The 27,780-nt window shown below is 38.5% G+C and overlaps 1 protein-coding gene across 3 annotated transcripts in view; it reads right to left on the reverse strand.

The window, feature by feature from the left end:
* The window catches only part of LOC132273450 (ras-related protein Rab7-like), a 50,726-nt gene that overhangs the window by 15,126 nt on the left and 7,820 nt on the right, over positions 1-27,780 (reverse strand). For 2 of the 3 annotated variants that reach the window (XM_059774408.1, XM_059774407.1), the window contains exons 5-6: positions 18,958-19,038; positions 18,740-18,885 (exon numbers count right to left, since the gene is read on the reverse strand). In XM_059774408.1, coding sequence (XP_059630391.1) covers positions 18,740-18,885; positions 18,958-19,038 — 227 coding nt within the window. The remainder of the gene's footprint in view (positions 1-18,739; positions 18,886-18,957; positions 19,039-27,780) is intronic. The other variant, XM_059774409.1, reaches the window with a different exon arrangement.

Below are 27,780 nucleotides of genomic sequence, written 5' to 3' on the forward strand. Positions count from 1 at the left end.
GGTGTCGCCGCTGTGTGCTTGCCAGAGTCTGTTGGTGGTTGTGAAGAAGAACAGCCTAGTTTGGCTACGCGGCTATGCTATTCCAACACTGGTTTACTAAAACCGGGATAGCAGAGACCTGGTTTTGATCCAACCCGGTTGCCCAGATCTGACCCGGTTGCCGATTCGCATTTTTTTTTCCCAAGTTCGTCTGTTTATTTTTACTTTCTCCATGGCTTCCAGTTCAGACCTGTTATCTTCTAGCTCCTTCAATCCTCCCATGACTTCAGTCAAGCTTGGGCAAAAATTACATTTTATGGGCCAAGTCAGTGGCCATTTTCCTGAAAGCCAAACGCTTTGGTGCTCATTTGGTTAAGGATAAACCCAAAAGCAGTGATGCTGATTTCAGTTCATGGGAACAAAGGGATGCTCAGATCATCTCCTTAATGCTAAATTGTATTGAATCTCATATTAGGTCCAACTTGTTATATCTGGACACTGCCAATGAGATATGGACCCGACTCCAACAGTTATATTCCAGTGCTGGTAATATAACCAGAATTTATGAGGTGTGTTCAATTTTTTTGACCTCCAGCAAGGGTCTCACAGTTTAGAAGAATACCTCTCACGAGCAATGGGACTTTGTGAAGAAATGAATATGTATCAACCCATCAACTCTGATCTGAAAAGCATGCAGCAGCAACGTGAGGATTTTAATGTTGTTCGGGTTCTCACAGGATTGTCACAAGAGTATGAACCTGTTCGTGCACAGATTTTGGGGAGCCCTGCACTTCCCTCTCTACCTGATATGTTATCTAGACTCCAACGTGCCACTTTATCTAGTGGCGCTTCAGGAGGGACTTCCAGTGGTGTCACTGCTCCTCCTAGCAGTGAACGTTCTGCCTTAGTTGTGATCCAGGGTGGCTTTTAGTCTTCTCGTGGTGGTGGTGGTCGTTTTACTCGTGGCCGTGGCCGTGGCCGTGGCCGTAGTCGAGGCAGAGGCCGAGACTCAAAACTTCGCACTTATTGTGGTCTTACTAATCAAACTGTCAATTACTGTTGGGATATTCATGGGAAACCACCACCTTCTTCCTATGCACATCAAGTGACTTCTAATGATGGGGATTCTTCTCTCTCTGCCACACCCACTGCTCCACATGTGGCTGTTGAGAATGCTATTGTCACGATTCCCCGCGATAAGTATGCTCAGTTTCTGTCTCAACAACGACCTTCCACCTCATCTTCCATTGGGTCCTTGGCCCAATCAGGTAGTGCCCCTGCATGTCTTTTGTCCTCTAGTCAAAGTCCCTGGATTCTTGACTCTGGCGCATCCAATCACATGATTGGTAGTTCTCATCTCTTATCTAATTTTCAGTCTGTTCCTTCCTCTCAAAGTGTTACTGTTGAAAAAGAGATATTCGGTTTTAATAAGACCAGATTTTAGGGGATATGATGGGTGTGTAATTAATGACTAAGATGAGGAATTGTTGTTAGTGTACAGCCTATAGCTTCTGTTAGTGTACAGCCTGTAACTTCTATTAGTTTACAGCCTGTAATTACAGCCTATAGCTTGCTGTTACAGCCTGTAGTCAACCTATAGTTTCCTTTTGTTAGCCCCTTGTATTTCCTATTTAACTAAAGAATTGTAAACCATTCAAAGTACGGCAATATACAGATTCTTTTCAATCTTGAAATCGCCTATTGTTACTCTTGCTAATGGATCATCAACTAAAGTTTTGGGTTTGGGAACTATTCATCTTACCTCTTCTATGTCCCTTTCCTTTTAATTTGTTGTCCATTAGCAAAATTACTAAATCTCTTCACTGTTCAGTTACATTTTATCCCACATGTTGTCTTTTTCAGGATCTCAAGACGAAGAAGAGGATTGGTACGGGACATGAAGTAGGTGGCTTGTATTACTTCGATCTTGCATCATCTCCCACGGCTCTTCAATCATCTTTGTCTTCTTTCCAGTGGCACTATCGTCTCGGCCACCCATCACTATCAGTTCTGCAGCTTCAAGTCCCCAGTCTTAGTCGTGTTGAGTCCATGTCTTGTGAAACATGTCAGCTTAGTAAGCATTGTCGTGTATCTTTCAAACTAAGGGCTAATAATCGCGTTGCTAGTCCTTTTCAATTAGTTCATTCAGATGTATGGGGACCAAAAAATCATATTTCTATTAATGGATTTCGTTATTTTGTGACCTTTGTGGATGATCATTCTCGGATGACTTGGTTGTTTTTAATGAAAAATCATTCTGAGTTGTTTTCTATTTTCAAAATATTTCGCAAAGAAATAAAAACTCAATTTGGGTGATCCATTAAAGTTTTAAGTTCTGACAATGCCAAAGAATATTTCTCGGACCCATTAGAGACTTATTTTCATGCTAAAGGCATCATTCATCAATCGTCTTGTACTTATACTCCGCAACAAAATGGAGTAGCTAAATGTAAAAATCGTCATCTTCTGGAAGTCGGTCGTGCCCTTTTATTTCATATGCATGTTCCCAAACGATTTTGGAGTGATGCCGTTCTTACGGCATGTCATCTTATTAATCGGATGCCCTCATCAGTGTTAAAAGGTAAAACTCCTCATTCTGTTCTATTTCCCGACTCCGTATCGTTTAATTTGACTCCGCGAGTCTTTGGCTGTGTGTGTTATGTCCATAACCTTGGACCCGATCTTGATAAACTCGACCCTCATGCTACTGAGTGTGTTTTTCTTGGGTATTCTCGCACTCAGAAGGGCTATCGTTGTTACAGTCCTCATTTTCAACGCTATTTCACTAGTGCTGATGTAACATTTTCTGAGTCTCTCCCATATTTTTCTGATTCTACTACTCCTCTCGATATTACTTCTGAGCCACCTATACCAACGGTTCCATCTCAGTATCCTGCTTCCGTACCTCCTCACTCTGTTGTCCCATTGTAGGTTTATACTCGACGACCTCGACCGCCTATTTCGCTCCCTCCATCTCCTTCAGAGTCTTCGGATCCGACGCCTCTCCCTGATGATTTGCCTATTGCTCTCCGTAAAGGTATTCGGTCGTGTGTTACTGCATATCCCATTTCTAACTTTGTCTCCTACCGTCATATTTCATCCTCTTTATCTTGTTTTTATCCAAAGTATCTGCTACTTTTGTTCCCAAGACTTTGCAGGATGCTCTCTCTGATTTGGGTTGGCGACAAGCCATGGTGGATGAAATTGATGCCCTTCACCGTAATGGAACATGGGATCTTGTTCCCTTACCTCCGAGCTCCAAAACGGTTGGTTGTAAGTGGGTCTACACAGTTCAATACCTTCATGATGGGTCTATTGAGCGGTTGAAGGCTCGTCTAGTGGCAAAGGGGTACACTCAGACTTATGGTGTTGATTATGGTGAGACTTTTTCCCCGGTTGCTAAGATTTCTTCTATTCGGGTTCTTATTTCCATTGCTGCCAATTTTAACTGGCCGTTGTTTCAATTGGATGTCAAAAATGCCTTCTTACATGGTGACCTGGTTGAAGAAGTTTATATGGAGCAACCACCTAGGTTTGTTGCTCAGGGGGAGTATCGTCACACTGTTTGTCGCCTTGTATGGATTGAAACAATCTCCACAGGCTTGGTTTGGAAAATTCTCTGAGGCAGCATTAGAATTTGGTCTTAACAGATGCCAGACCGATCATTCGGTATTTCACCTGCGCACTAAAGCTGGCTTCATTTTTCTTGTGGTGTATGTAGATGATATTGTGATCACAGGTGATGATTCTGCAAGCATTGCTAAGTTGAAGTTGTTTCTGCAAAATCGATTCCACACTGAAGATTTGGGTAAACTTAGGTACTTCTTGGGTATTGAAGTTGCTAGATCCAAGGAAGGTATAAGTTTATCTCAACGAAAATATGTGTTGGACTTGCTAGAAGAAACGGGTTAGGTAGTCGTCTGGTTGATGCTCCTATGGATTCAAATACAAAACTTGTGTTTGATGAGGGTAATCTATTCAATGACCCGGGCAGATTTCGTCGCCTTGTTGGGAAATTAATTTATCTCACTATCACTCTACCTGATATTTCATATGCAGTTAGTGTTGTAAGTCAGTTCATGGGAGCTCCTAGAATGCCACATTGGATTGCTGTTCTTCGGATTATCCGATATCTCAAGCAAGCTCCAGGTTTTGGGTTACTATACAACTCAAATAACTCAAATGGTCATCTCAGGGTGGAAGGTTTTACAGATATTGACTGGGCTGGTTCTCCTTCAGATAGGAGATCTACTACAAGCTACTGTACATTTGTAGGAGGAAATCTTGTTACGTGGAAAAGTAAAAAGCAAACGGTGATAGCTAGATTTAGTGCTGAAGCTGAGTACAGGGCAATGGCCCATACCACTAGTGAGTTGACATGGATACAACATTTTCTAAAAGAACTTGGGTTGACAGTTGAAGCTCCTACTCCATTGTTCTGTGATAACTAAGCAGCTGTTCACATTGCATCGAATCCTGTGTTTCATGAGAGGACCAAACATATTGAGGTTGATTGTCACTTTGTTCAGGAAAAACTATTAAGTGGGAGCATCTCTACTCCATTTGTGAAGTCTGAAGATCAACTAGCTGATATGTTTACCAAAGCACTGGGTCATAACCGGTTAAGGACTATCTATTCCAAGCTGGGATTATTTGATATATATTCTCCAGCTTGAGGGAGAGTGTTAGAATGTTTATATCCTCCATGATGTTGGGTCATTATGTAATTACCCATAGTAGTTAGGCTTAAGCAATATTGTGTAATTAGGATGTATAACCCTTGTTCTTTATATAAGCCTCATTGAGAGGGCTGAATGATGTACAAAATATACATTTCTCTCTCTCTCTCTCTCTCTCTCTCTTTCTCTCTCTCTATCTCTCATGAATCTGAACACATAACAGCACTAAAAATAGAGATGTTTGGCACTTTCATCTTCAAGCATGCACATACCACAAAGAGTCACGGTGTTAGGATAAAATTCTAACTCGATCCACTGTAAGAAGCCCAGAGTTCTAGTTCTTTGAGGGCATCGTGTTCTTGGATCAACCGGATCAACCAGGGTCATCTAATCTAATCTAATTGATTTAGCTTCTCGACTTCCTTGAGTCCGATAAGCAGGCTGGGGGTGGGGCTATGTATGTAGAAAGGGATCAATCTTTATCCATCCGGATACTCAAGTAGGCTACTATTACAAGGGGTGTCTTGTCCCACATTGGATCCAGATGGGAAAGTAAAGGGGTATATATGGGCTGTGTTAGCCCCCACCTAACGGCTTATGAATTTGGATTGGATCGCGAAACACCCGGCCCATTACAATTGGTATCAGAGCCATACTCAATCCTTGATGTGGTGCCACGCCAAGCGCCGAGCCTAGAAGGTGTCCGAGTGTGCCACCCTAGTAGGCAGGTGGCTCGACCGCAACGAGGGCGTTGCGAGTTCTGGTGGGGGAGAATGTTACAAGGGGAGTCTTGTCCCACATCAGATCCGGATGGGAAAGAAAAATGGGTTAGCCCCACCTAACAATTTAAGCTTTTGGGTTAGATCGCGAAGCACCCGACCCGTTACAAGTACAACATAAATAAATTTAGATAGCATCTAATAACAATGAAGCAAGAGCAAGCCAAGAAGCTCAAACTTAGTGGAAGATCATAAAAGACTTCTCTTCATAATGAGATTGATCGAAGATACCGTGGAAACTCGAGAGACCTCCACATGGCAAGCTAAAAGATAACTACAAGCAAAGAGTATGCTTTATGTTGGTCCCACCTTTGAATTAGGGTTTGCCCTTTTAAATGTCATAAAGACTATTACAGGTTCTCTACATAAAGTCCTGAGTGATTCTGGCATGAACAGTGAATATAATTGATCTTCAGGGGTAGCTTGGTCATTCCACAGTGTTAAGAAGACTATTCAAATTATCTAAGAATGGTACATTGTCTTGAAGACTCTCTCTGCATGCCTTTTAGGGTTATAAGCCCTAATACAGATATTGATTTTTGGCTACAGAGCATTTCAAGGCAATTAGGTGTTTTCACACATGTATTATATCATAATACATTTGTGTATGATGGTACGTTGTATTGAATTGCTTATATTCTCAAGTTGATCAAGTGATTACAGTCTCAGCTGCAGAAGGCAATGTATATTGACAAGTGTCACTACAAGGGCATTTTAGTCGAATCAAATTGCCGAGAATTCTTGTGACACGTGTTATGTGGTCCTAGTGTGACAAATTTTTTTTTTTATAAGTAATAATCGATTAAAAAGAGTTTAAAAGGAGAACGCGTCCCAAAACAAGAGTGCAACCCGGTTCTAAGGACCCAAAGAATCCAAAAAATTAACTAAGTCATCGGGAGAGAAGCAAGAACTCCTCTTCACGTAACTAAAAATAGAACGAATAATATGAAGTTTCAGTGTCGCCATAGACGACTCCTTCCCTTCGAACATTCTACTATTCTTCTCCTTCCAAATGCACCATCAAACGCAATGCAGAACTGCCCTCCAGAAATCGCGAACACTGCTTCTCACACGGCATCCCCTCCATGCACTAATCAATCCCTTAGAAGATCCTGGCATTACCCAAAACATACCGAATAACCCAAATAAGAGGTTCCAACAGTCGTACGCCACTGAACAATGCAGAAGGATATGATCTGACTAACTGTCACGTTTGCAAAGGCAACACCAATTAACAATACAATTGCCTCTCTTCCTCAAATTATAAATCGTCAAAATCTTACCCCGTACAGCTATCCAAACAAAAAATGCCACTCTAGGAGGAGCAGCAGAACACCATATGGTCTTCCATAGAAAATCAATGCCTACAAAGTTGGTTAAGCATCGAAACAGGGATCGTACTTTAAAATGACCATGGGATGAAGGAATCCACCTAATATCATCACTACCGCTGCCAACTACCTCCTGTTTATACAACATGTCCAACAGGTCCTAGTGTGAGAATATGCAGGTTGTCATTCTTTGCTTAGTGATTAAGCTTGTTATAAATTCATATACACATTTATACACAAGGCTGTCAATGAGCTTGCATGTTAGAAGATTTTTTCTGTAAAGGTGGCAAGGGTATTATGGTACATTCACAAAAGAATTACATATTATTCAGTGGCCAATGATTGGATAATGGTGACATACATTTCCTCTTTGAGATAGGATTTGTATTTGTTCAAATTCATGAGAGAGAGAGAGAGAGAGAGAATTTTGTATCTCTATATATTGTGTATAACCCTTAAGCCAAAATGAGGCTTATATAAAAGGAAAAGAGTTATAACCTAATTACACAATATTACTTAATTACACAATAATCCTAACTACTATGGGTAATTACATAATGACCTAACATAAATATATATATACATAAACATTCTAACACTCCCACTCAAGCTGGAGAATATATATCAAATAATCCCAGCTTGGAATAAATAGTCCTTAACCGGTTATGACCCAATGCTTTGGTAAATATATCAGCTAGTTGATCTTCAGACTTCACAAATGGAGTAGAGATGCTCCCACTTAATATTTTTTCTCGAATGAAGTGACAATCAACCGCAATATGTTTGGTCCTCTCATGAAATACATGTTTTGATGCAATGTGAACAACTGCTTGATTATCAGAGAACAATGGAGTAAGAGCTTCAACTGTCAACCCAAGTTCTTTTAGAAAATGTTGTATCCATGTCAACTCACTAGTGGTATGGGCCATTGCCCTGTACTCAGCTTCAGCACTAGATCAAGCTACCACCATTTGCTTTTTACTTTTCCATAACAAGATTTCCTCCTACAAATGTACAGTAGCCTGTAGTAGATCTCCTATCTAAAGGAGAACCAGCCCAGTCAGCATCTGTAAAACCTTCCACCCTGAGATGACCATTTGATTTGTATAGTAACCCAAAACCTGGAGCTTGCTTGAGATATCGGATAATCCGAAGAACAGCAATCCAATGTGGCATTCTAGGAGCTCCCATGAACTGACTTACAACACTAACTGCATATGAAATATCAGGTAGAGTGATAGTGAGATAAATTAATTTCCCAACAAGGCGACAAAATCTGCCCGTGTTATTAAATAGATCACCCTCATCAGACACAAGTTCTGTATTTGAATCCATAGAAGCATCAACCGGATGACCACCTAACATATCATTTCTTCTAGCAAGTCCAACACATATTTTCATTGAGATAAACTTGTACCCTCCTTGGATCAAGCAACTTCAATACCCAAGAAGTACCTAAGTTTACCCAAGTCTTTAGTGTGGAAACAATTTTGCAGAAACAACTTCAACATAGCAATGCCTTCAGAATCATCACCAGTGATCACAATATCATCTACGTACACCACAAGAAAAATGAAGCCAGCTTTAGTGCGCAGGTGAAATACCGAATGATCGGTCTGGCATCTACTAAGACCAAATTCTAACTCCGCCTCAGAGAATTTTCCAAACAAAGCCCGTGGAGATTGTCTCAATCCATACAAGGCCTTCTTAAGGCGACAAACAGTGTGATGATAGTCCCCCTGAGCAACAAACCCAGGTGGTTGCTCCTTATAAACTTCTTCAACCAAGTCACCATGTTAGAAGGCATTTTTGACATCCAATTGAAACAACGGCCAGTTACAATTGGCAGCAATGGAAATAAGAACCCGAATAGAAGAAATCTTAGCAACAGGGAAAAAAGTCTCATCATAATCAACACCATAAGTCTGAGTGTACCCCTTTGCCACCAGACGAGCCTTCAAACTCACAATAGACCCATCGTGAAGGTATTTAATTGTGTAGACCCACTTACAACCAACCGTTTTGGAGCTCGGAGGTAAGGGAACAAGATCCCATGTACCATTACGGTGAAGGGCATCCATTTCATCCACCATGGCTTGTCAGCAACCCAAATCAGAGAGACCATCCTACAAAGTCTTGGGAACAAAAGTAGAAGATACTTTGGATAAAAAACAAGATAAAGAGGATGAAATATGACGGTAGGAGACAAAGTTAGAAATGGGATGTGCAGTAACACACGATCGAATACCTTTACGGAGAGCAATAGGCAAATCATCAGGGAGAGGCGTCGGATCCGAAGACTTTGAAGGAGATGGAGGGAGCGAAGTAGGCGGTCGAGGTCGTCGAGTATAAACCTGCAATGCGACAACGGAGCGAGGAGGTGCGGAAGCAGGAAACGGAGAGGGAACCGAGGGCATAGGTGGCTCAGAAGTAATATCGAGAGGAGTAGTAGAATCAGAAAAATATGGGAGAGACTCAGAAAATGTGACATCAGCACTAGTGAAATAGCGTTGAAAATGAGGACTATAATAACGATAGCACTTCTAAGTGCGAGAATACCCAAGAAAAACACACTTCGTGGCACGAGGATCGAGTTTATCAAGACCGGGTCCAAGGTTATGGACATAACACACACATGCAAAGACACGCAGAGTAAGTTTAAACGATGCGGAGTCAGAAAATAGAACAGAATGAGGAGATTTACCTTTTAACACTGACGAGAGCATCCGATTAATAAGATGACATGCCGTAAGAACAGCATCACTCCAAAACCGTTTGGGAACATGCATATGAAATAATAGGGCACGACAGACTTCCAGAAGATGACGATTTTTACGTTCAGCTACTCCGTTTTGTTGTGGAGTATAAGTACAAGATGATTGATGAATGATGCCTTTAGCATGAAAATAAGTCTCAAAAGGGTCCGACAAATATTCTTTGGCATTGTCAAAATGTAAAACTTTAATGGAACACCCAAATTGAGTTTTGATTTTTTTGCGAAATATTTGGAAAATAGAGAACAACTCAGAACGATTTTTCATTAAAAACAACCAAGTCATCCGAGAATAATCATCCACAAAAGTAACAAAATAACGAAATCCATCAATAGAAATATGTTTTATTGGTCCCCATACATCTGAATGAACTAACTGAAAAGGACTAGCAACACGATTATTAGCTCTCGGTTTGAAAGATACACGACAATCTTACTAAGCTGACATGTTTCACAAGACATGGACTCAATACGACTAAGACCGGGGACTTGAAGCTGCAAAATGATAATGATGGGTGGCCAAGACGATAGTGCCACTGCAAAGAAGACAAAGATGATTGAAGAGCTGTGGGAGATGGTGCAAGATCGAAGTAATACAAGCCACCTACTTCATGTCCCGTACCAATCCTCTTCTTCGTCTTGAGATCCTAAAAAAGACAACATGTGGGATAAAATGTAACGGAACAGTTAAGAGATTTAGTAATTTTACTAATGGACAACAAATTAAAAGGGAAATGAGGAACATATAACACAGAGGAAAGGGGCATAGAAAAGGTAAGATGAATAGTTCCCAAACCCAAAACTTTGGTTAATGATCCATTAGCAAGAGTAACACTTTGAGAGGAAGGAACAGACTGAAAATCATATAAGAGATGAGAACTACCAGTCATGTGATCGGATGCGCCAGAGTTAAGAATCCAGGGACTCTGACTAGAGGGCAAAAGACATGCAGGGGCACTACTTAATTGGGCAAAGGACCCCATGGAAGATGAGGTGGAAGGCCGTTGTTGAGACAGAAACTGAGCAAACTCATCGCGGGGAATCGTGACCATAGTAGACTCAACATCCACATGTGGAGCAGTGGGTGTGGCACAGAAAGAAGAATCCCCGTCATTAGAAGTCACTTAATGTGCATAGGAAGAAGGTGGCGGTTTCCCATGAAGATCCCAACAGTAATTGACAGTGTGATTAGTAAGACCGCAATGAGTGCAAAGTTTTGAGTCTCTGCCTCTGCCACGACCACAACCACGGCCACGACCATGAGTAAAACGACCACCACCGCCACGAGAAGACTGAAAGCCACCCTGGTTCACAACTAAGGCAGAACGTTCACTCCTAGGACGAGCAGTGACACCACTTGAAGCACCCTCTGAAGCGCCACTAGATAAAGTAGCACGCTGGAGCCTGGATAACATATCAGGAAGAGAGGGAAGTGCAGGGCTACCCAAAATCTGTGCTCGAACAGGTTCATACTCTTGTGACAATCCTGTGAGAACCCAAACAACATTAAACTCCTCAAGTTGTTGTTGCATGCTTTTCACATCAGAGGTGATGAGTTGATACAAGTTCATTTCTTCACAAAGTCCCATTGCCCGTGAGAGGTATTCTTCTAAACTATGAGTCCCTTGCTAGAGGTCAAAAAATTGTCTACACACCTCATAAATTCGGGTTACCAGTACCTAAATATAACTGTTAGAGTCGACTCCATATCTCCTTGGCAGTGTCCAGATATAACAAGTTGGAGCTAATATGAGGTTCAATACAATTCAGCATTAAGGAGATGATCTGAGCATCCATTTGTTCCCATGAACTGAAATCAGCATCACTGTCTTTGGGTTTATCTTTAACCAAATGAGTGCCAAAGCCTTTGGCTTTCAGGAAAATGGCTACTGACTTGGCCCATAAAATGTAATTTTTGCCATTAAGCTTGACTGAAGTCATGGGAGGATTGAAGGAGGTAAAAGATAACAGGTTTGAACTGGCAGCCATGGAGAAGATAACAAAAAAACGAACCTGGGAAAAAAATTGCAGAATCTGTATTTGGGCCGGATCTGGGCAGTCGGGCCGGATCTGGGCAACCGGGTCGGAACTGGGCTGGATCAAAACCAGGTCTCTGCTATCCCGGTTTTAGTAAACTAGGGTTGGAATAGCATAACCGCGTAGCCAAACACGGTTGTTCTTCTTCACAACCCCACCGACAGACGCCGGCAAGCATGCAGCGACGACGGCAACCCAAGCACAAGCAGCGGCCGACTCAATAATCAGCGACACCACACCGAATCAGAACCTCTGCAACTTCTGACCAAGAGAAAAGGCGAATCGATGAAGCCTCACCTTTGCCAATGACGACGGTGGATGTCGGCGAGCTTGCTGACAACCAAAGTGGCAACAACACGAGCAGCCAAAGGGGCTTCAAATCTGACGACGATGAATGAGGCTTCAGATTTGACGACGACGACGACGAATGAGGCTCTCAACCTGCCGGTGACCAAAACTTCCAGCAAAGACACCAACAACACACTCGCGATTCCGATCGCGATTCCAATCTCATACAAGAACAACACAATTGTCGTTTTCCACACCCATGAATTCATATAGCTCTAATACCATATTCAAATTCATGAGAGAAAGAGAGAGAGAGAGAATTATGTATCTCTATATATTGTGTATAACCCTTAAGCCAAAATGAGGCTTATATAAAGGAAAAGAGTTATAACCTAATTACACAATGTTACTTAATTACACAATAATCCTAACTACTATGGGTAATTACATAATGACCCAATATAAATATATATATACATAAACATTCTAACAATATTCAAGGTGCACTATATATATGTTGTTATAGCATTTTCTAGGGTTTAAGCCTTGAAGAGAACCCTAAAGCAAGCTGAATTGAGAGAGAAAAGAGAGTTGAATATGAACACACATTTCTGAGATTATTTGTAATGATCAAAGCTTGATTTAAGCTCAAAAATACACTCAGAGAATTCACAAGAGAAGATGATCAAATGGAGGCCTGTTGTTGTTGCTGTGATTTTTGTTAGTGCAGAAGCTGGTTTGGAGGTCTAAGTTTGGTTTGAGCTTACTGTGGTGCTGAGACAAGGTTGAGGCAAGTGTAACTTATTATTTTACATCTGCAGAAAGTATGTTTATGGCCTTCTTTTAGCTGCATTTGATTTTGATGTCTCAAACCTATGTATTAGCCTGTTTTCTGGTTTAACTTGTTGATCTGAACTTAATATCTTACTATGAGTTGCATTATTATCATCTGAGCAAGTTTCTATAGTTGAATCAAGGCTATTGAAGTTGAGGTTTGCACAGAATTGAGATCAATACAGAATTTAACCTTGTGAAACCTTAGTTCTTGAAGATTCTGCAAAATTGAGCCTATATATGAGTTGTAATTGTGTATACATGTTATATTCATCCTGATGATCATCTGAGTATATCTGTAATGAAGATACAAGGCTATCGTTTTCATCTCTGAGTTTGTGGGACACGAAATTCCTATTTTACCCCTCAAACCCTAGTTTAAGCAGAATGAAGGCATGGTGTTTGTATTGATACTTTAAGCTGATTATTCACTCTTATCTTGTGTAATAGCTTGAGTATTGTTGTAATACATCTTTTTATATGTATTTGGTGAGCTGTGAAAGCTTGCAGGGTCCAAACAGGGTTCCTTAGGACAGGGGGAGTGCAGAGTGCACTTAGTGGTGCTAGTGTGTGTGTAGAGGCTGTGAAAGCTAGTGTTTCATCGTGTACAAGGGTGTGTGCAGAGAGTGAGACAGCAGAGTGTATAATTACTTGCATACAACTAGTGGAGATTTTATTAGCTAAGGCCAAGAACCAAGGTTTTTCCCTATTGAAGGGGTTTCAGTAGAAATATAAAAAGAAGAGAAATGAGAGAATTGCGTAAAGGCTTGAATGAGATGAATTACTCATTCACAGCTCTAGTATTTATAGATAAAAAAGAGCACATGCTCATATTACAAGAAAGGAAACTAAATCAAATTTAAATCAAATCATAACCTATTCTAAAGCATATTCTATGGCATAGTCAACTCTCTGCTATTATGGTAAGTCATTCTATAAATCGTGGTATCATATATGCTAACACTCCCCCTCTGGTGCGTGGATATCTGAAACGCCCAACTTGGACAATGCATTCTCAAACACAATCGCACTGACGCCCTTTGTAAGAATGTCTGCAAGCTGCTAAGAGCTTGTAACAAATAGAGTGCAAATTTGACCAGAGATGATCTTCTCTCGAATGAAGTGACGATCCACCTCTATATGCTTAGTCCTGTCATGCTGAATGGGATTTGCTGCTATGCTAATGGCAGACTTGTTGTCGCAGTAGAGTGAGAATGGAAGCGAAACTGGAAGGCACAAGTCTGTCATCAAGGTTTTCAGCCATAGCAACTCACATACCCCAAGAGCCATAGCCCTATACTCTGCCTCTGCACTAGATCGAGAGACAACATCCTGCTTCTTACTACGCTAAGTAACCAAGTTACCACCAATAATGGTACAATAACGCAAAATTGACCTCCTATCTGAAATTGATCCTACATAATCAGCATCTGTCCACGCCTCAACACGTAAGTGACCATGATTGGCAAATAAAACACCACGGCCTGGACACCCTTTTAAGTAACGAAGGATCCAAATAGCTGCATCAAGGTGAGGGGCACGAGGAGAGTGCATGAATTGACTCACAACACTCACGGCATAAGCAATGTCAGGTCGAGTCATGATAAATAGATGAGCTTCCCCACAAGTCGTTGATACTGACCAACATCTGACAACAACTCCCCCTCAGAATCAGCCAACCGATGATTCTGCTCAATCGGAGTATCAGCAGGACGAGCGCCAAGCTGACCAGAAGCAGAAAGCAAGTCAAGAACATACTTGCGTTAAGAGATGAAAATGCCAGCCTTGGAGCGAGCCACCTCAGTGCCCAAGAAGTACCGTAGGGGACCAAGATCCTTAATGTCAAACTAACGGCCAAGATAGCTCTTAACCTCAACAATTCCGGTAATATCATCGCCAATAAGGACAATATCATCGACATACACAATGAGAGCAATTGTCTTACCGCCTGAATGACGTAAAAACAAGGTATGATCAGCTGCACTTTGATGGATACCAAACTTGAGCATGGCAGTGCCAAAGCGATCAGACCAAGCTCAAGGAGACTGCTTGAGGCCATACAGAGAACGACGAAGACGACATACCATACCAGAATAAGCAGGAGAACGAAAGCCCGGAGGAGGAACCATGTACACCTCCTCCTGCAAATCACCATTGAGAAAGGCATTCTTGACATCTAACTAAAATAGAGGCCAAGATCGAATTGCAGCAACGGAAAGTAATACACGGATGGCATTCATCTTAGCAACAGGGGCAAAAGTCTCCTGATAATCTATGCCATAAGTCTAAGCATAACCCTTGGCAACCAACCGAGCCTTGTAACAAGCAACTGACCCATTTGGATTATGCTTAACTGTAAACACCTAACGAAAACCCACAACCTTTCGTCCAATAGGAGGCGGAACCATGTCCCAAGTCCAATTTTTCTCAAGTGCTTCTAGTTCTTCTGTCATAGCATCACGCCATTGAGGTTGTGCTAGTGCATCTGCAACACTAAAAGGAAGAGGAACCGAGGCAACAGAAACAAGAAAACTCCGATAGGAGGGTGAGAGAGCATAATCAGAAACAAAATTAGAAATAGGGTATGTACAAGAACGTTTACCCTTTCGAAGAGCAATGGAGCGATCATCAAGCGAAACAGTAGGAGAAGGCGGAGCTGGTGCCGAAGGAACAGGGCAGTCGATTGTGGGAGCAGAAGCTTGTACCTTTTGTCTCCGACTATAAACCTGTGAAAAAGGAACAATTCCCCCTGCTAGAGAGGCATCACGAGGAGGAATCATAGAAGATGAAACAGGTAACGGTAGAAGAGTTGAAGATGGAAGAAGGTGATCATCCATTATATTAAATGGGAACCATTCACTTTGAGAATCAACTGAACCACTATAGTATGGTGTATGCTCAAAGAAAGAAACATCCATGGATATAAACCGCCGACGACTTTTGGGTCCAAGGCAAGCGCCCTAAAAAAGACTGTATTTGGATTTTTCGGGAATGTTGAAAGAAGACATTGTTGATTCTTCCATCTACATATTTTAAACATGTGTGTACAACCATCTGATAAGCACTGAAATGTTATACATTTGAGCCCTGAACTTGCATATTTTATTCTCTTGGTAATAGTTTTATTTGTGATTTTATGTTGTTTTAGTGTTTTTCTTATTTTCAGGCCCTTAATAATAAAGTCATTTAAAACCATGGGTTTTGTGCTTTAAAGATAATATCCAAGAGATTAGGGGAAGATCACATTCGTTGGGGAGAGCCATGATGAAGATCCAAGTTCAATTAGATTTGAAGAAGAGCCCAAAAGAAGTCACAAGCTGATAAGAATGGAAACAAGAAGAAAAGGAAGAATCCTTCTCCAACTAGGAAATTCTTTCTTGATTTGGAAACTGGACCTGTTTTGGTATTCCGGCTGTATCTCCTTCTTTGAGTGTGTCAAAATGGCTCAAATTCCACGTGGTTGAAAGGAAATTCGAAGATCTACAACTTTGTATTTCACAGAAATTTCGTGAAAAGGAAGTTTACTATGTCAAAACTGGATTGTAAGATAGCATGAATTTTAGAGTCCGAGTTTGGCAGATTTCCTATTTCCTAATCTGTTTTGGAGTGGCTTCAAGGGCTATAAAAATAAGGTTTTCTTCACAACTAGAAGGAGGAGAGGAGGGGCATTGATAGTATAGTTTAGAGAATTTCTTCAGAGTTAGAGAGGAGTTTTCAAAGATAAGATCAAGCAAGAGAAGATGAAGATGGAGGTTTCCACATACATGAAGTCTTCTTCCTTCTCCATGAGCGGCTAAACTCTTTCTAAGGGATTGATGTAACCCTAATTTTAACTCCAATGGTTTAGTTATTTATTTTATTGGGATTATTTATTGTATGATGATTGCATGATTAATGGCAAAACAATGGTTGTACCTTGATTTTGGGATTTAATGCTTAAATTCAATCATATTTGATATCTTACCTTGTCTTAGAAAGAACGATTTATAATTGACCTCAACCTCTCTATTTTCTATGATTATACGGTAGGTTTTTTTTTTTTTTGATAAGTGTGATTATAGGGTAGGTTTATTATGCAATGGTGCTTAATGATCATATGTTTAGGGGTTTGAAAGGCATGCTAAGGGAAGATGGGTCGTACTACACCCTTAGTTTAATGTAGTTAAGTAGACGTTCCATGCTAACCGAAGATGGACATATGAGTTTTTCTTTATAAATTATGTTATGTGCTTGTAGTCATACATCTTCTGATCAAACAAAATATCCTAATAATATGTCTAATTGACCATTGGAGGGCGGATTAGTGGTGAAGTCAATACCTTAGACTCTCTATCTCTTCATCTCTCCAATTACTTAGTTTAAGTTAGATTTAAATAATTAGTTAAATTAAAATTTAAAACTCCTCTTTCGAATTAAATTATAAATAATCATAGTATCTTGACAACATAACTGCCGCAGTCCTTGAAGTTCGACACCCTCAATATAGCCCTATCCTGCAAGGATTCGTACTATTGCGAGTGGTTTATCATTGAAGAAAACACACATCACCATCAACTCTAAAAGTTTAAGCTATTAGAGCAGGTGTAACTTTAATATTTAAATCCTTCAACATGGCCCCTCACATGTGGCCTTCTTTTTGGTCCAACACATGTTTTCAATTTTTAATTTTCAAAGTGACGGTGAGATTTGAACTCGAGACCTTTGGCTCTGATACTATGTTAACAACCATCTACTCTAAAAGTTTAATTTATTAGAGAGGGTGTAACTTTAATATTTAAATCCTTCAACAACGTGTGTGAAGGGAAATCGTTTGAGGATACATTGTTAGTTGGAGATAAGACTATGGTTATGTCTTAGTCAATTCAATGCAGCCAAACATAATCGTTGGCTATATGTTTATGAAGACCGTGTTTGAGGGTGCATTGTCCAAGTCGGCATCTCAGATCTCCACGCACCAACTTGAGGGGGAGTGTTAGCCGAGTTATGATAGTCTAGAATCATGGATGTGACTTACTATATTAGCTGAGATATGATAGCCTAGAATAATGGAATTTGACTTTATTTATGCATATATTTTGGCATAGAATATGCAATAATTTTATTCTGTTTCATTTCTTTTAATATTAACATGTGCTCTTTTTAGTATATAAATGCCAGAGCTGTGAATGACTGCAATATCTCATTCAAGCCTTTACATATTTCTCTTCTATTCCTTCTATCTTATATTTCTTCTCCAACCATGAATAATTCGAAGTGTTCCAAGAAATTTCAATATTTCACTGAACAAAGGAATTCATAGGAAAAAACAAAGAATATGCTGTAACTACCACTGCTTTTATAGAAAATAAAAAATAAAAGCATTAGGCACGAACTTTTTTCTTTTTCCTAGTTTTAGGCAAGAACTTTTACTGTGTGAAAGATTAAATGTAAGCCTTAAGGGTAAGGCAGTAGATTTTTCAATATTTATTTCTATGTTCATAATATACAACAATAACTAATAAGGTAAAAGAACATGATAAAACCACAAAAGATATAACAAAAAATTATAACCATCACACCAAGAAATACTCCCCAACAAGATAACAAAAACCACTTTTACCAAATAAAAGAATTATTTTCTACCATATGGAAATTGGAAAAGAAAATTCTACAAGGTATAAGCACTCTCCTGAAAACAATTGATATCATTTTTTTCCCCAGAGTTGGCAAGACAATCACACAACCACTAACCCACTGGTAGCTCTAGGGGAATTGAACTCTCAACCTCCTATGTCTGAGGAGGAGGTGATACCACTTGAGCTCGAGGCTCTGTGGTCCAATGATATCCTATTTATTTAACTAATGGCATATTCAAAGAATAACATAGATCTGATACACAAACAATGAATCAACATAATTTCCTCTACAAGCATAGAAGTAGCTCATGTCCAAAAATGGCATTTTTTCATTGCACATGCAGCACATATACCAATCAATTGAATTAAAAATTTAACAAGTGACGATAGTGATATTCATGCCAAGTTCTTAATGTGAACTTACATATCCTGCTCATGCTCATTGGCTAAAGCACTATTGGCAATACACAGGAATGCAGCATCAACGTTATAATCCTCTTTTGCAGATGTCTCAAAGTAAGGTATGTTCCCTTTTGAAGCACACCAATCCCTTGCTTTCTTCTCAGAGACCTATAAATAGATATATTAGAGCCAAAGGTAAAGAACATCAAATTTTAAACAGGCTCAACTCCAAACCCGTACCACTCGGCTATTTCCACCATCAATATCAATCTTGTTTCCAAGTAATATAAACGGAAATGTCCTTGGGTCAGGTGGATTTGCCTAAAACACAATAAAATCAAGTTAACACAGAAATGCGATTTTAATCTGGAGGGAAATGATATTTATATTCTAAATAATCATCATACCATAAAATGTGCATTTAGAAGATGATAAAGATATAAGAAAATCTGGAGGAAAATTACAATTCACCATAAGAATGTTTTGAGCAGGACATTAAATTTTCCAGGGGCAAGCAGTGTCAATGGATCATGATGTAATTACACGTGTTCCATGGAATAGTTAAACTGATCCAAGCAATGTAATTATATGTGTTCCATGGAATACCTAAATTAATCCAAACACACTGGCACAGAACCCATTTCTCTGCTTATAGTCACATGCCATCTTGCAGCAAACCATGTACCCTTTCCACATGGTAAGAGACCAAATATGATGTTACTGTTGGCATTTCTATCTCACCCTCTCTTCATTCTTAATTTACACTTGTACTTTTATAGAAACTAATTAGATTATAATATAGAAAATTGGGAAGAGAAAAATTAATATGGAAAGAAATATATAAGAAGAAAATCAAGATTAGAAATTTGGCACATACAATGGATGCTTATACACACTAGAGCATCATATGTAGCTCAATCGTCAAAAACCAAAAATATATGTTTTCCATTAAAAAAATTGGAACTTAATAATATTTGGCTATTGAAAAATAGACGAGGTCTGCTGAGTTAAACACAATTGAACTGGTTGACCTCTGATCCAGCCATCACCACAGGTCAATAGTTGGTCCAAATCTGATAGATAACGTAACAGTTTTTGGCAATTGAAAAAGGTTTGAATATGTCTAATTTCAAAAGCAATTAGTTGTATTTTCTGGAAACAAGTTGCCAGAAATTCAGCATGTTGTTGTCAAGTTAAAGACCAAATAGGTAGGGGAAAAGGATAAGGACTTCAGAAATAGGATTTAGGGATGATACACTAAATAAATCGAGGATTTGTGTTCACTAAGGGTTGACAAACAATGTATTAGGATTGAACTAGTCAGAGGCAATCCTCACACTTATCCAAACACAATGAACGGTTTTTCACTGGTTGTAGGCACCCTAATGCAAGTTTCTTTTCCCGGAGCTGGGACTGATTTTGTTAGTCATGGGCAGAGTGATTTGATGAAGAGTGACATAATCTTTACTGAGAATAATGATGAGGAAAGATATGATAGTTGATGGCTTGACTAAAGTTATATCATAATTCAAAGTGGCGTGATCCATATTGGGGTAATGATAGGGGAAGAAAAATATAAGAGACTAAAAAATGAAGCTAAGAAGATAGTAAGTAAAGCTGGACAAAATGCATTAAATGATTTATATGCAAAACTAGAAACAGAAGAAGATGAAAAAACTAATTATAAATTAACAAAGAGTAGAGATATAGAGACATGAATCAAATTAGATGTATTAAGGATGTAAACCATAAAATATAATAAATGATAAGGACATATTAGCTAGATGGAAAAAATACTTTTAACACCTTCTTAATGTGGAATACCCTAGAAAAGAAGTGGAAAGTAATGAATTTAATATAGGATTCGTAAATAAACTTAACCACAAGGAAGTAGAAGAACGCACTTAAAAAGATGGAAAAGAAACATATATGTAGAAACATGAGAACACTAGGAAAAGTAGAAATTGGATGATTAAGAAATTTATTAACAAAATTCTAGAAGAGAGAACAATACCAAATTAGTGGAGGGAAAGCATGATAATACCTATTTACAAAAACAAAGGTGATATACAAAATTGCAACAATTATTGAGGAAGTAAATTAATGAGTCATACAATGGAATTATGGCAAAGAGAGATCCACGGTGTCTGATAACCAATTTGGATTTATGTCAGGGAGACCCACAAAGGAGTCTAATAAAACAGTTAGTTGAAGATTGTAGGAGAAAGCAAAAAGATCTACACATGGTCTTTGTAGACTTAGAAAAAGCATATGATAAGGTGTTGAGAGATATAATTTGGTGGGCTTTAAAACAAAAACAAATTCCCATAGCAATGATAAATATTATTCAAGATATGTATGCAAAAACAAAAACTAGAGATTGCACATATGGTGAGACTTGTGAATTTTCTATAAATGTAGTACTGCACCAAGGGTTTGTACCAAGTCCATATTTATTCAAAATAATATTAGATAAAATCAAAAATACTTACAAAGAGAGATTTCATGGTACATGTTGTTTGTCGATGACATAAAGCTATTGGACACTTTTAACGAAAATTAAACAATAAAATTAGAAGAGTGGAGGAACGCATTAGAATCAAAAGGTTTAAAAATGAGTAGGACTGAAACTGAATAGATGGAATGAATATTTAGTAAAGACTCCAATATTGATAATATAACAATCAAAACCAAAAGATTATCCAAAATAACTATATTTGATGCTTAGCGTCAGTAATAAAAAATGATGTTGAGATAGATGATGCTATAATTAGTAAAATTGGAGCAGGTTGGACAAAATGGAGACAAACTAATGGCATTTTATGCGATAAAAGAGTAATAAATAAATTACAAGAAAATTTTAATCGATTAGTTAATGAGCTAACTATTTTATATGGTTTAGAGTGTTGGCTTTAAAAAAGAACTAGAAATGACGAATTCATGTAACTGAAATGAGATTGTTAAGTTAGATGTTAGGGGTCACTAGAAGAGATAGAGTTACTAATCAAAATAAAAGGAAGAAATAGGGAGTGATGCCTATTGGTGAAAGAGGAAATAGACTTAGGTGGTAGAGACATATCCAAAGAAAATCTTTAAATGATCTTGTAAGACGAGGAAGACTAATTTGCATCAAAGGTTGGAGACAAATAGGGTGATCGAAGTTAACATGGGATGAAATCATTATAAATGATTTTAAAAATTAAATATTTTATGCAAGATGGCTTGTCATGGCAAAGAGAATTCATGTGACCGACCCTACTCATACGAGATTAAGGCGAGGATGATGATGATGATAGGAGAAGGGGAATACCAAAACGATCATGGGTTAAAATAATAAGGAAAGATAAAATAGCTTAACTAAAGTTATAACATCAAAGAGAGCAGAATGCTGGAACATGATTTATATAACCGATCCCCCAATAGTTGGGAAACACCTCTTTGTTGAGGTAGGCTCAAAAAAATCAAGGGCCAGTTGAGATTTAAATAACTAATTTAATTCAATAGAATTAAATAAAAAAGGAGACGAATACAAGAGGAAGGGTAATCTTCTAAGAATATAATCGAGTCACCCCCTTAAATTCAATTGCATTCAACACAAATAATCTTCAATTTTCTACAGGTCAATTCCATTAAGCTGAAAGATTGGATGGAGACCATCACCCCAAAATTAGAAACTGTTAGGTCAATAGGACTTCGGTTTGCATATTCTGTGAAACAAAACTTGAGTCTGAAATTATGTATTTAATTTGTTTATTTACAATGTATTAAAGTTAATCTCTGTTAGTTACCTCTTGACGAATGTTGAAGATGGAATTCAAGCTTCATTCAAGGGCAAAAAGGTAACCTTCTACACCAAGGGTATAAAGGTAAATTGACACTTATATACACTTACCAAAACTAGGGTTCATGCATTATATATTAGAGTTTTGAGATTTCGTGATGTGATTCAGAATCCTAATTAATATGCACATAAAGTGCTTTGAAAACTACCTTTTGTGAAATTTTATTAATTATAGATCTGCACAGTACTTCGATCAACTGGTCGAGGTATGGACCAAGGGCTACAACAGTCATGTCGATCAAATCGATAAGTCTCTCAGTCAACCGAGCTTCGAGAAAGCAATTCTTTCCCCTAAAAACCTTATTCTCTCCACAACACTATTTTGCATACAAAGACACTCCCAAAGTGCAAATCCTATATACCCAGAGAATATACAGAGGCATTTTTTAGAGCTTTTAGTCACAACTGAGTGCATGCATATTTTTCTTTCAAGCATCCATCAACTGCCTTAGATTGGTGGTCATTATTTGAGTGTGTTGGTAACATAATTGTTGTGGAGCTAATTTGAATAAGTTCAACACCAAGAACTATTCAATCAAACCGAGATTGATTTAGATGACTGGTCATTGGAGATCAAATCATTGATTGAAGAAGCGGATTGCGTGGGGAGCAGATATGTTTATGTGCGGACTTTGTGCCTTAAGATACAAGTGAAAAGTTTGGTGGATCAGTTTGTATCAAGAAGTAAATACAGGTTCTAGGGTTTGCAAACTGTTAACCTGGTTGCAACTTCTTTCCCATAGTGGATTTGGTTTGCTTGAACTAAGCCTCATGGTTATTCTTGTTTGGATTTCACAAAGAAAAAACACACCTTCACACTAACTCTATATCAGAGCCTAAAGTTCCCATCCTTATCCCATCAGAAAATTAAAACCACTCTAGGTCTAAGAAGCATGGACACGAACATGGAACACGATACGACATGGATAAGCCGACACATCAAATTCTAAAAAAGTTAGGCACTCACACAGTGTGGACACGGCTAATATAAATATAAATATTCATCTATCTATCAATTGAGTAAGACAATTATAGAACTTTAATTAATTTATAATTTCTATATTACTTTATATTAAGTTAAAGGGTTAATTTCACTGACAACCCCTCAGGTTTGGCCAAATATCAGCCTCAAACATCTTTCAAAAATAACTATCACTTAGGTCCATTTTTGCTTTTCTATCACAATCTCCTTTAAAAACATGGGAAAAGACAACTTTGCCTCTATTTTTTTAATAACATTTATTTCAAAATATCAGATTAGTTAAAAGACAATTATACCCCTGACAATTATACCACAAATAAAATCCCTAACTTCATCATCTCTCCGACGATGTCAACGCAATTGCAGAGAGATGATCAGTGCGGCAGTGGTTGTGGGGTGAATGGTGGTTGTGCAGCGGGAACAGTGGTGGTTATGGGTCTGGTGGTTGCGATTTCGAAATCATGCGAACCATTCACAGTTTCGATGACTGACGTTGAAGTCGTCACCTGTGGTGCCGGAGGCGATGAAGACGACGAGGGCTTGGAGGTTTCTCTGTAAACCCTTCCCATGCCCATACACAATCAACGAATCTAACGCTTTAAATTTTCCAGAATTGTCCACACCAATTCGGTATTCGAATTGGATGGCGCTTGGAATTGAATGAATCGAATGAAAAAAAAATGTCAATTGCAATCAGATCTAGGATTCATAAGCGAAATTGAAACGAATTGGACTGGTTTGGACTTCGAATTAGGGCTTTAAGCGATGTTTTATCTGAGAAACGAAACGGCCACCATTCAGAGAAAATCAAGGGTTACTGTTAACGAAGCTTCTGCAAATTCTGGAAGATGAAGCTTCATAGTCTCTTTCTTGTGGCAGTTTTTCATTCTCTTCCTTTTCTATTGTGGAACCACATTGTATGTGCATTCCTTTATATCTGATTTAAATTATAATGTGATTGTTTGAAGCAGATGTAGCACAACAGTTGATGGAGCTCTTTTAGATGATGCAAAAGATGACTACAATCGGTTCAATGCGACAGTACATGTTAGTTTTGTTCATATATATATATATATATATATATATATATATATATATATATATATATAATCTGATCTTTGTGTCATTTAAGTCAGGATAATATGTTTTCTGCTGGTGGTCAAAGTGGTTTATGTGAGAAGGCTTTCAGGAGGGAGAATAGCTTCAAACACTTTTCCCTACACTGTGTAGGAGAATTAGTCAGAGTACGTAATTTAAATTTTTACAAATGTGGAAGTGATGACTTTACACGTTAATGACAGTTCATGATTTTTGTTTATTTGGTTGTGGTGGCAGTTTGTGTACATAGCTTTCGTTTAAACTGTCTTTCTTGGTTTTATGGCTTGGCTTGACTTTCAGCAGATGTACTCCTCTTGTCTACCTGGCCTAACTCCTCTGCTTTTGTTTATTTGGGTAGTCCTTTCCTGATAATTTTGCATTCATTAGGTTAACTCATCGTTATATTTATCATCAAGCCATGATAATTTTGCATTCATTAGGTTAACACACATATATTTATATATATGTGTGTGTGTGTGTGTGTGTGTGTTAGAGAGGGCAAAGGGGCATACTGTCTTTTAAGTTTGCATATTTTGGAAAAAAAAAATTAATTAAAAAAATGAGGGTAAACCAAAGTCAAAGGGTCAAACCAAAGTCAAAGATAAAAATGTCTTTTTACATGTAAAAAGTGGTCTGACACACCTGTAAACTAACTTTTGGGGTGTGAGTGAAAAACGAAGCAAACGTTTGTAATGTGAATGATAGTTATTTTCGAAAGATGTTTGAGGGTGATATTTGGCCAAACCTGAAGGGGTGTCAGTGAAATTATCCCTAAGTTAAAAGATGAAGCTATTTGAATATATAAAAAATAATAATACATTATATATTACTCTCCTAACTTGCCATTATATTTTTTTGTTCATTACATTTTGTGACATGTGCTTGTCAAATTTTTAAAGAAACAAAATGTTGTTTCTAGGACTGTCATGTGCTTGTTTCATACAGGAAGAAAAGTGGAATGCGTTGGTCTAGTGTCCGGAGACATCGCGGATTTAACCAAAGAAATCGACCAAAAACGATGAAGAGAAATAAAAGAATAAGTCTTCTAAAATTCTGGTATAAACGACCAGAATTAACGATGAATGTTTGTTGATTTTATCGGATAATCAGCAGAACAATGGAGTAATTTACCGTCCTAGTGAGGGCGGCTTTGATACCATGAACACAAAGGTGAAAAAGAATAAATTATGATATTCTCTTTCATATCACATATGTTAGTTTACAGGCCTATATATATAGAAGTGCATTACAAATTCTATCTAAGGAAAAGATATATACAGATCATAATTCCTATAATATAGGAACTACTTATGTAAAATTTAAAAAAGTCAACTATCTAACTATGGATAATTCCAAAAAAAATCCTCCCCAACTAATTTCCTAACAATTCAACCTAGATCTTTCCATAGCTATTATGGAGTGTGTATATCTCAGTTTGGTCAATTGTGCAACTGACAGCTTTCCAATTATGTATAGTTTTCTTGCAAATTAATCCATTGACCTTATTACCTATGCCTCCATATTTTTGTTCGTTTGAAATTCTTGATTCCTTTATTCAGCTTATCCATAATTTCATGACAATATGAGATGGCAAATTGTTTTGAGTAATAAAAATTATGAACTTATTGCATATGCTCATTATTGGGAATCACAATTTATTGAAGGATATTATTATGTTTTAAGTCATGTACACCCACAACTTCTTCCTGGTCACTCCTTCCAGACATTACATGCCCAAGATATTGGATCTTTCGAGACCATCCATATATCCGGACCTAATGCATATTTATTTGACTTGCCATCAGATAATAGTATTAGTCCAATTTTTCTTGTGGAGTATTTGATGCCTAATCAAGGTGCCTCTAAGCTTCCAGAGTTTTAAGCGGGTGTTGCTACAGGTGGAGTTACATTGCTTTAATACCAGCACTTGTTCAGCCAACGTATCAGCCATGGTATTCAGACTAGGTTGAGGATGTTCTTGATAGATGGATGTGATATCCAGTTTCAGATGTCACATGGAGTACATATGAGTTTTTCTGTGTTGACCCAGACTTTATAGGGCAATACTACAAGCTTTACTCTCCGGAGGAGAGTTTTTCTCAGCCGGAGAGAATTGATAGGGAATGAGATATGATCCGCACACTTGAGTTGCACATGATGCTTCAATATTACTTTTGGAGAAGAGGGAAAGAGAAATAAATTAGGGATTTGTAGTAAATTAGGGTTTTTATTTATTCTTATTGTTATTTTTGTTTGAATTTGGCAATTTTATGTTTTAGGGTTTTTTAGAAATTGCTTAATAATTTGGATTCGAGGGCCTTTGAAGCCTAAAATCAAAAAGCTCATGACTTTTCTCTCTACGCTCTCAGATGCCAGAGTCTTCTACTCCGGCGTCCTCTGACTCTTTTCCTCTCTTTTGTCTGGTTTATCGTTTTCCATTCTTCATCAAGAAGTGGTGGGTAATTGTGATATGCTACGGTCTTTCCTCGATGTGGCGACACTTCTATGACTCAATCTCAACGGTGAGATCAAAAGTTTCTCAATCGGCAAGGGTAGGGTGTCAAGGTTGATCATCAAAGTATGACGATCCGTGAATCTACTCTGAAGTCTTTCCTAGTCGGACGTTTTGATCGAGGCGTGGGAAGTATTGAGAGGATTGAGTCGTGGGCGACGAAGATTTGGAAGATATCGTGTGGGGTGGTGGTTTCATCCCTACCTGACGGTCTTTTCTGTTCAGGCTACCTTTGGAGGAAGAGGCACAAAGGGTCTTGGTTTCAGGGAAGAAGAAATGGGGAGATGATAACCTATCAATTAATGTTTGGTATTTTGCGGTGGGATGTTCAGCGGTGAGAGTAAGAGACCGGTTAAGAAGGGTGGTGATGTACGGCCTGCCCTCCATCTTTGGTGCCAGATGTTATTTGAATCCATAGGAGATCTGTGCGGTGGTTTCAAAGGTGTGGAGGCGGACGAGATGGCGAGAGGTGAGAGAGTTATTCTCTACATTTCTGCCGGAGGTGCGATACCGGAGTTCGTCTTCGTCGAAGATCAAAGAGTGGCATTTAAGGTCGCCTTGATGGAGGAATCTTCACCACTTATCCTTCCGAAGTCTTCTGACAGCACAATTGATGGTCCCCCCCTTATA

This window comes from Cornus florida, unplaced genomic scaffold, assembly GCF_030987335.1.
Source record: "Cornus florida cultivar Cherokee Brave unplaced genomic scaffold, ASM3098733v1 CherokeeBrave_3.0.0_Hap2_Chr09, whole genome shotgun sequence".
In the NCBI taxonomy this organism is placed as follows: domain Eukaryota; kingdom Viridiplantae; phylum Streptophyta; class Magnoliopsida; order Cornales; family Cornaceae; genus Cornus; species Cornus florida.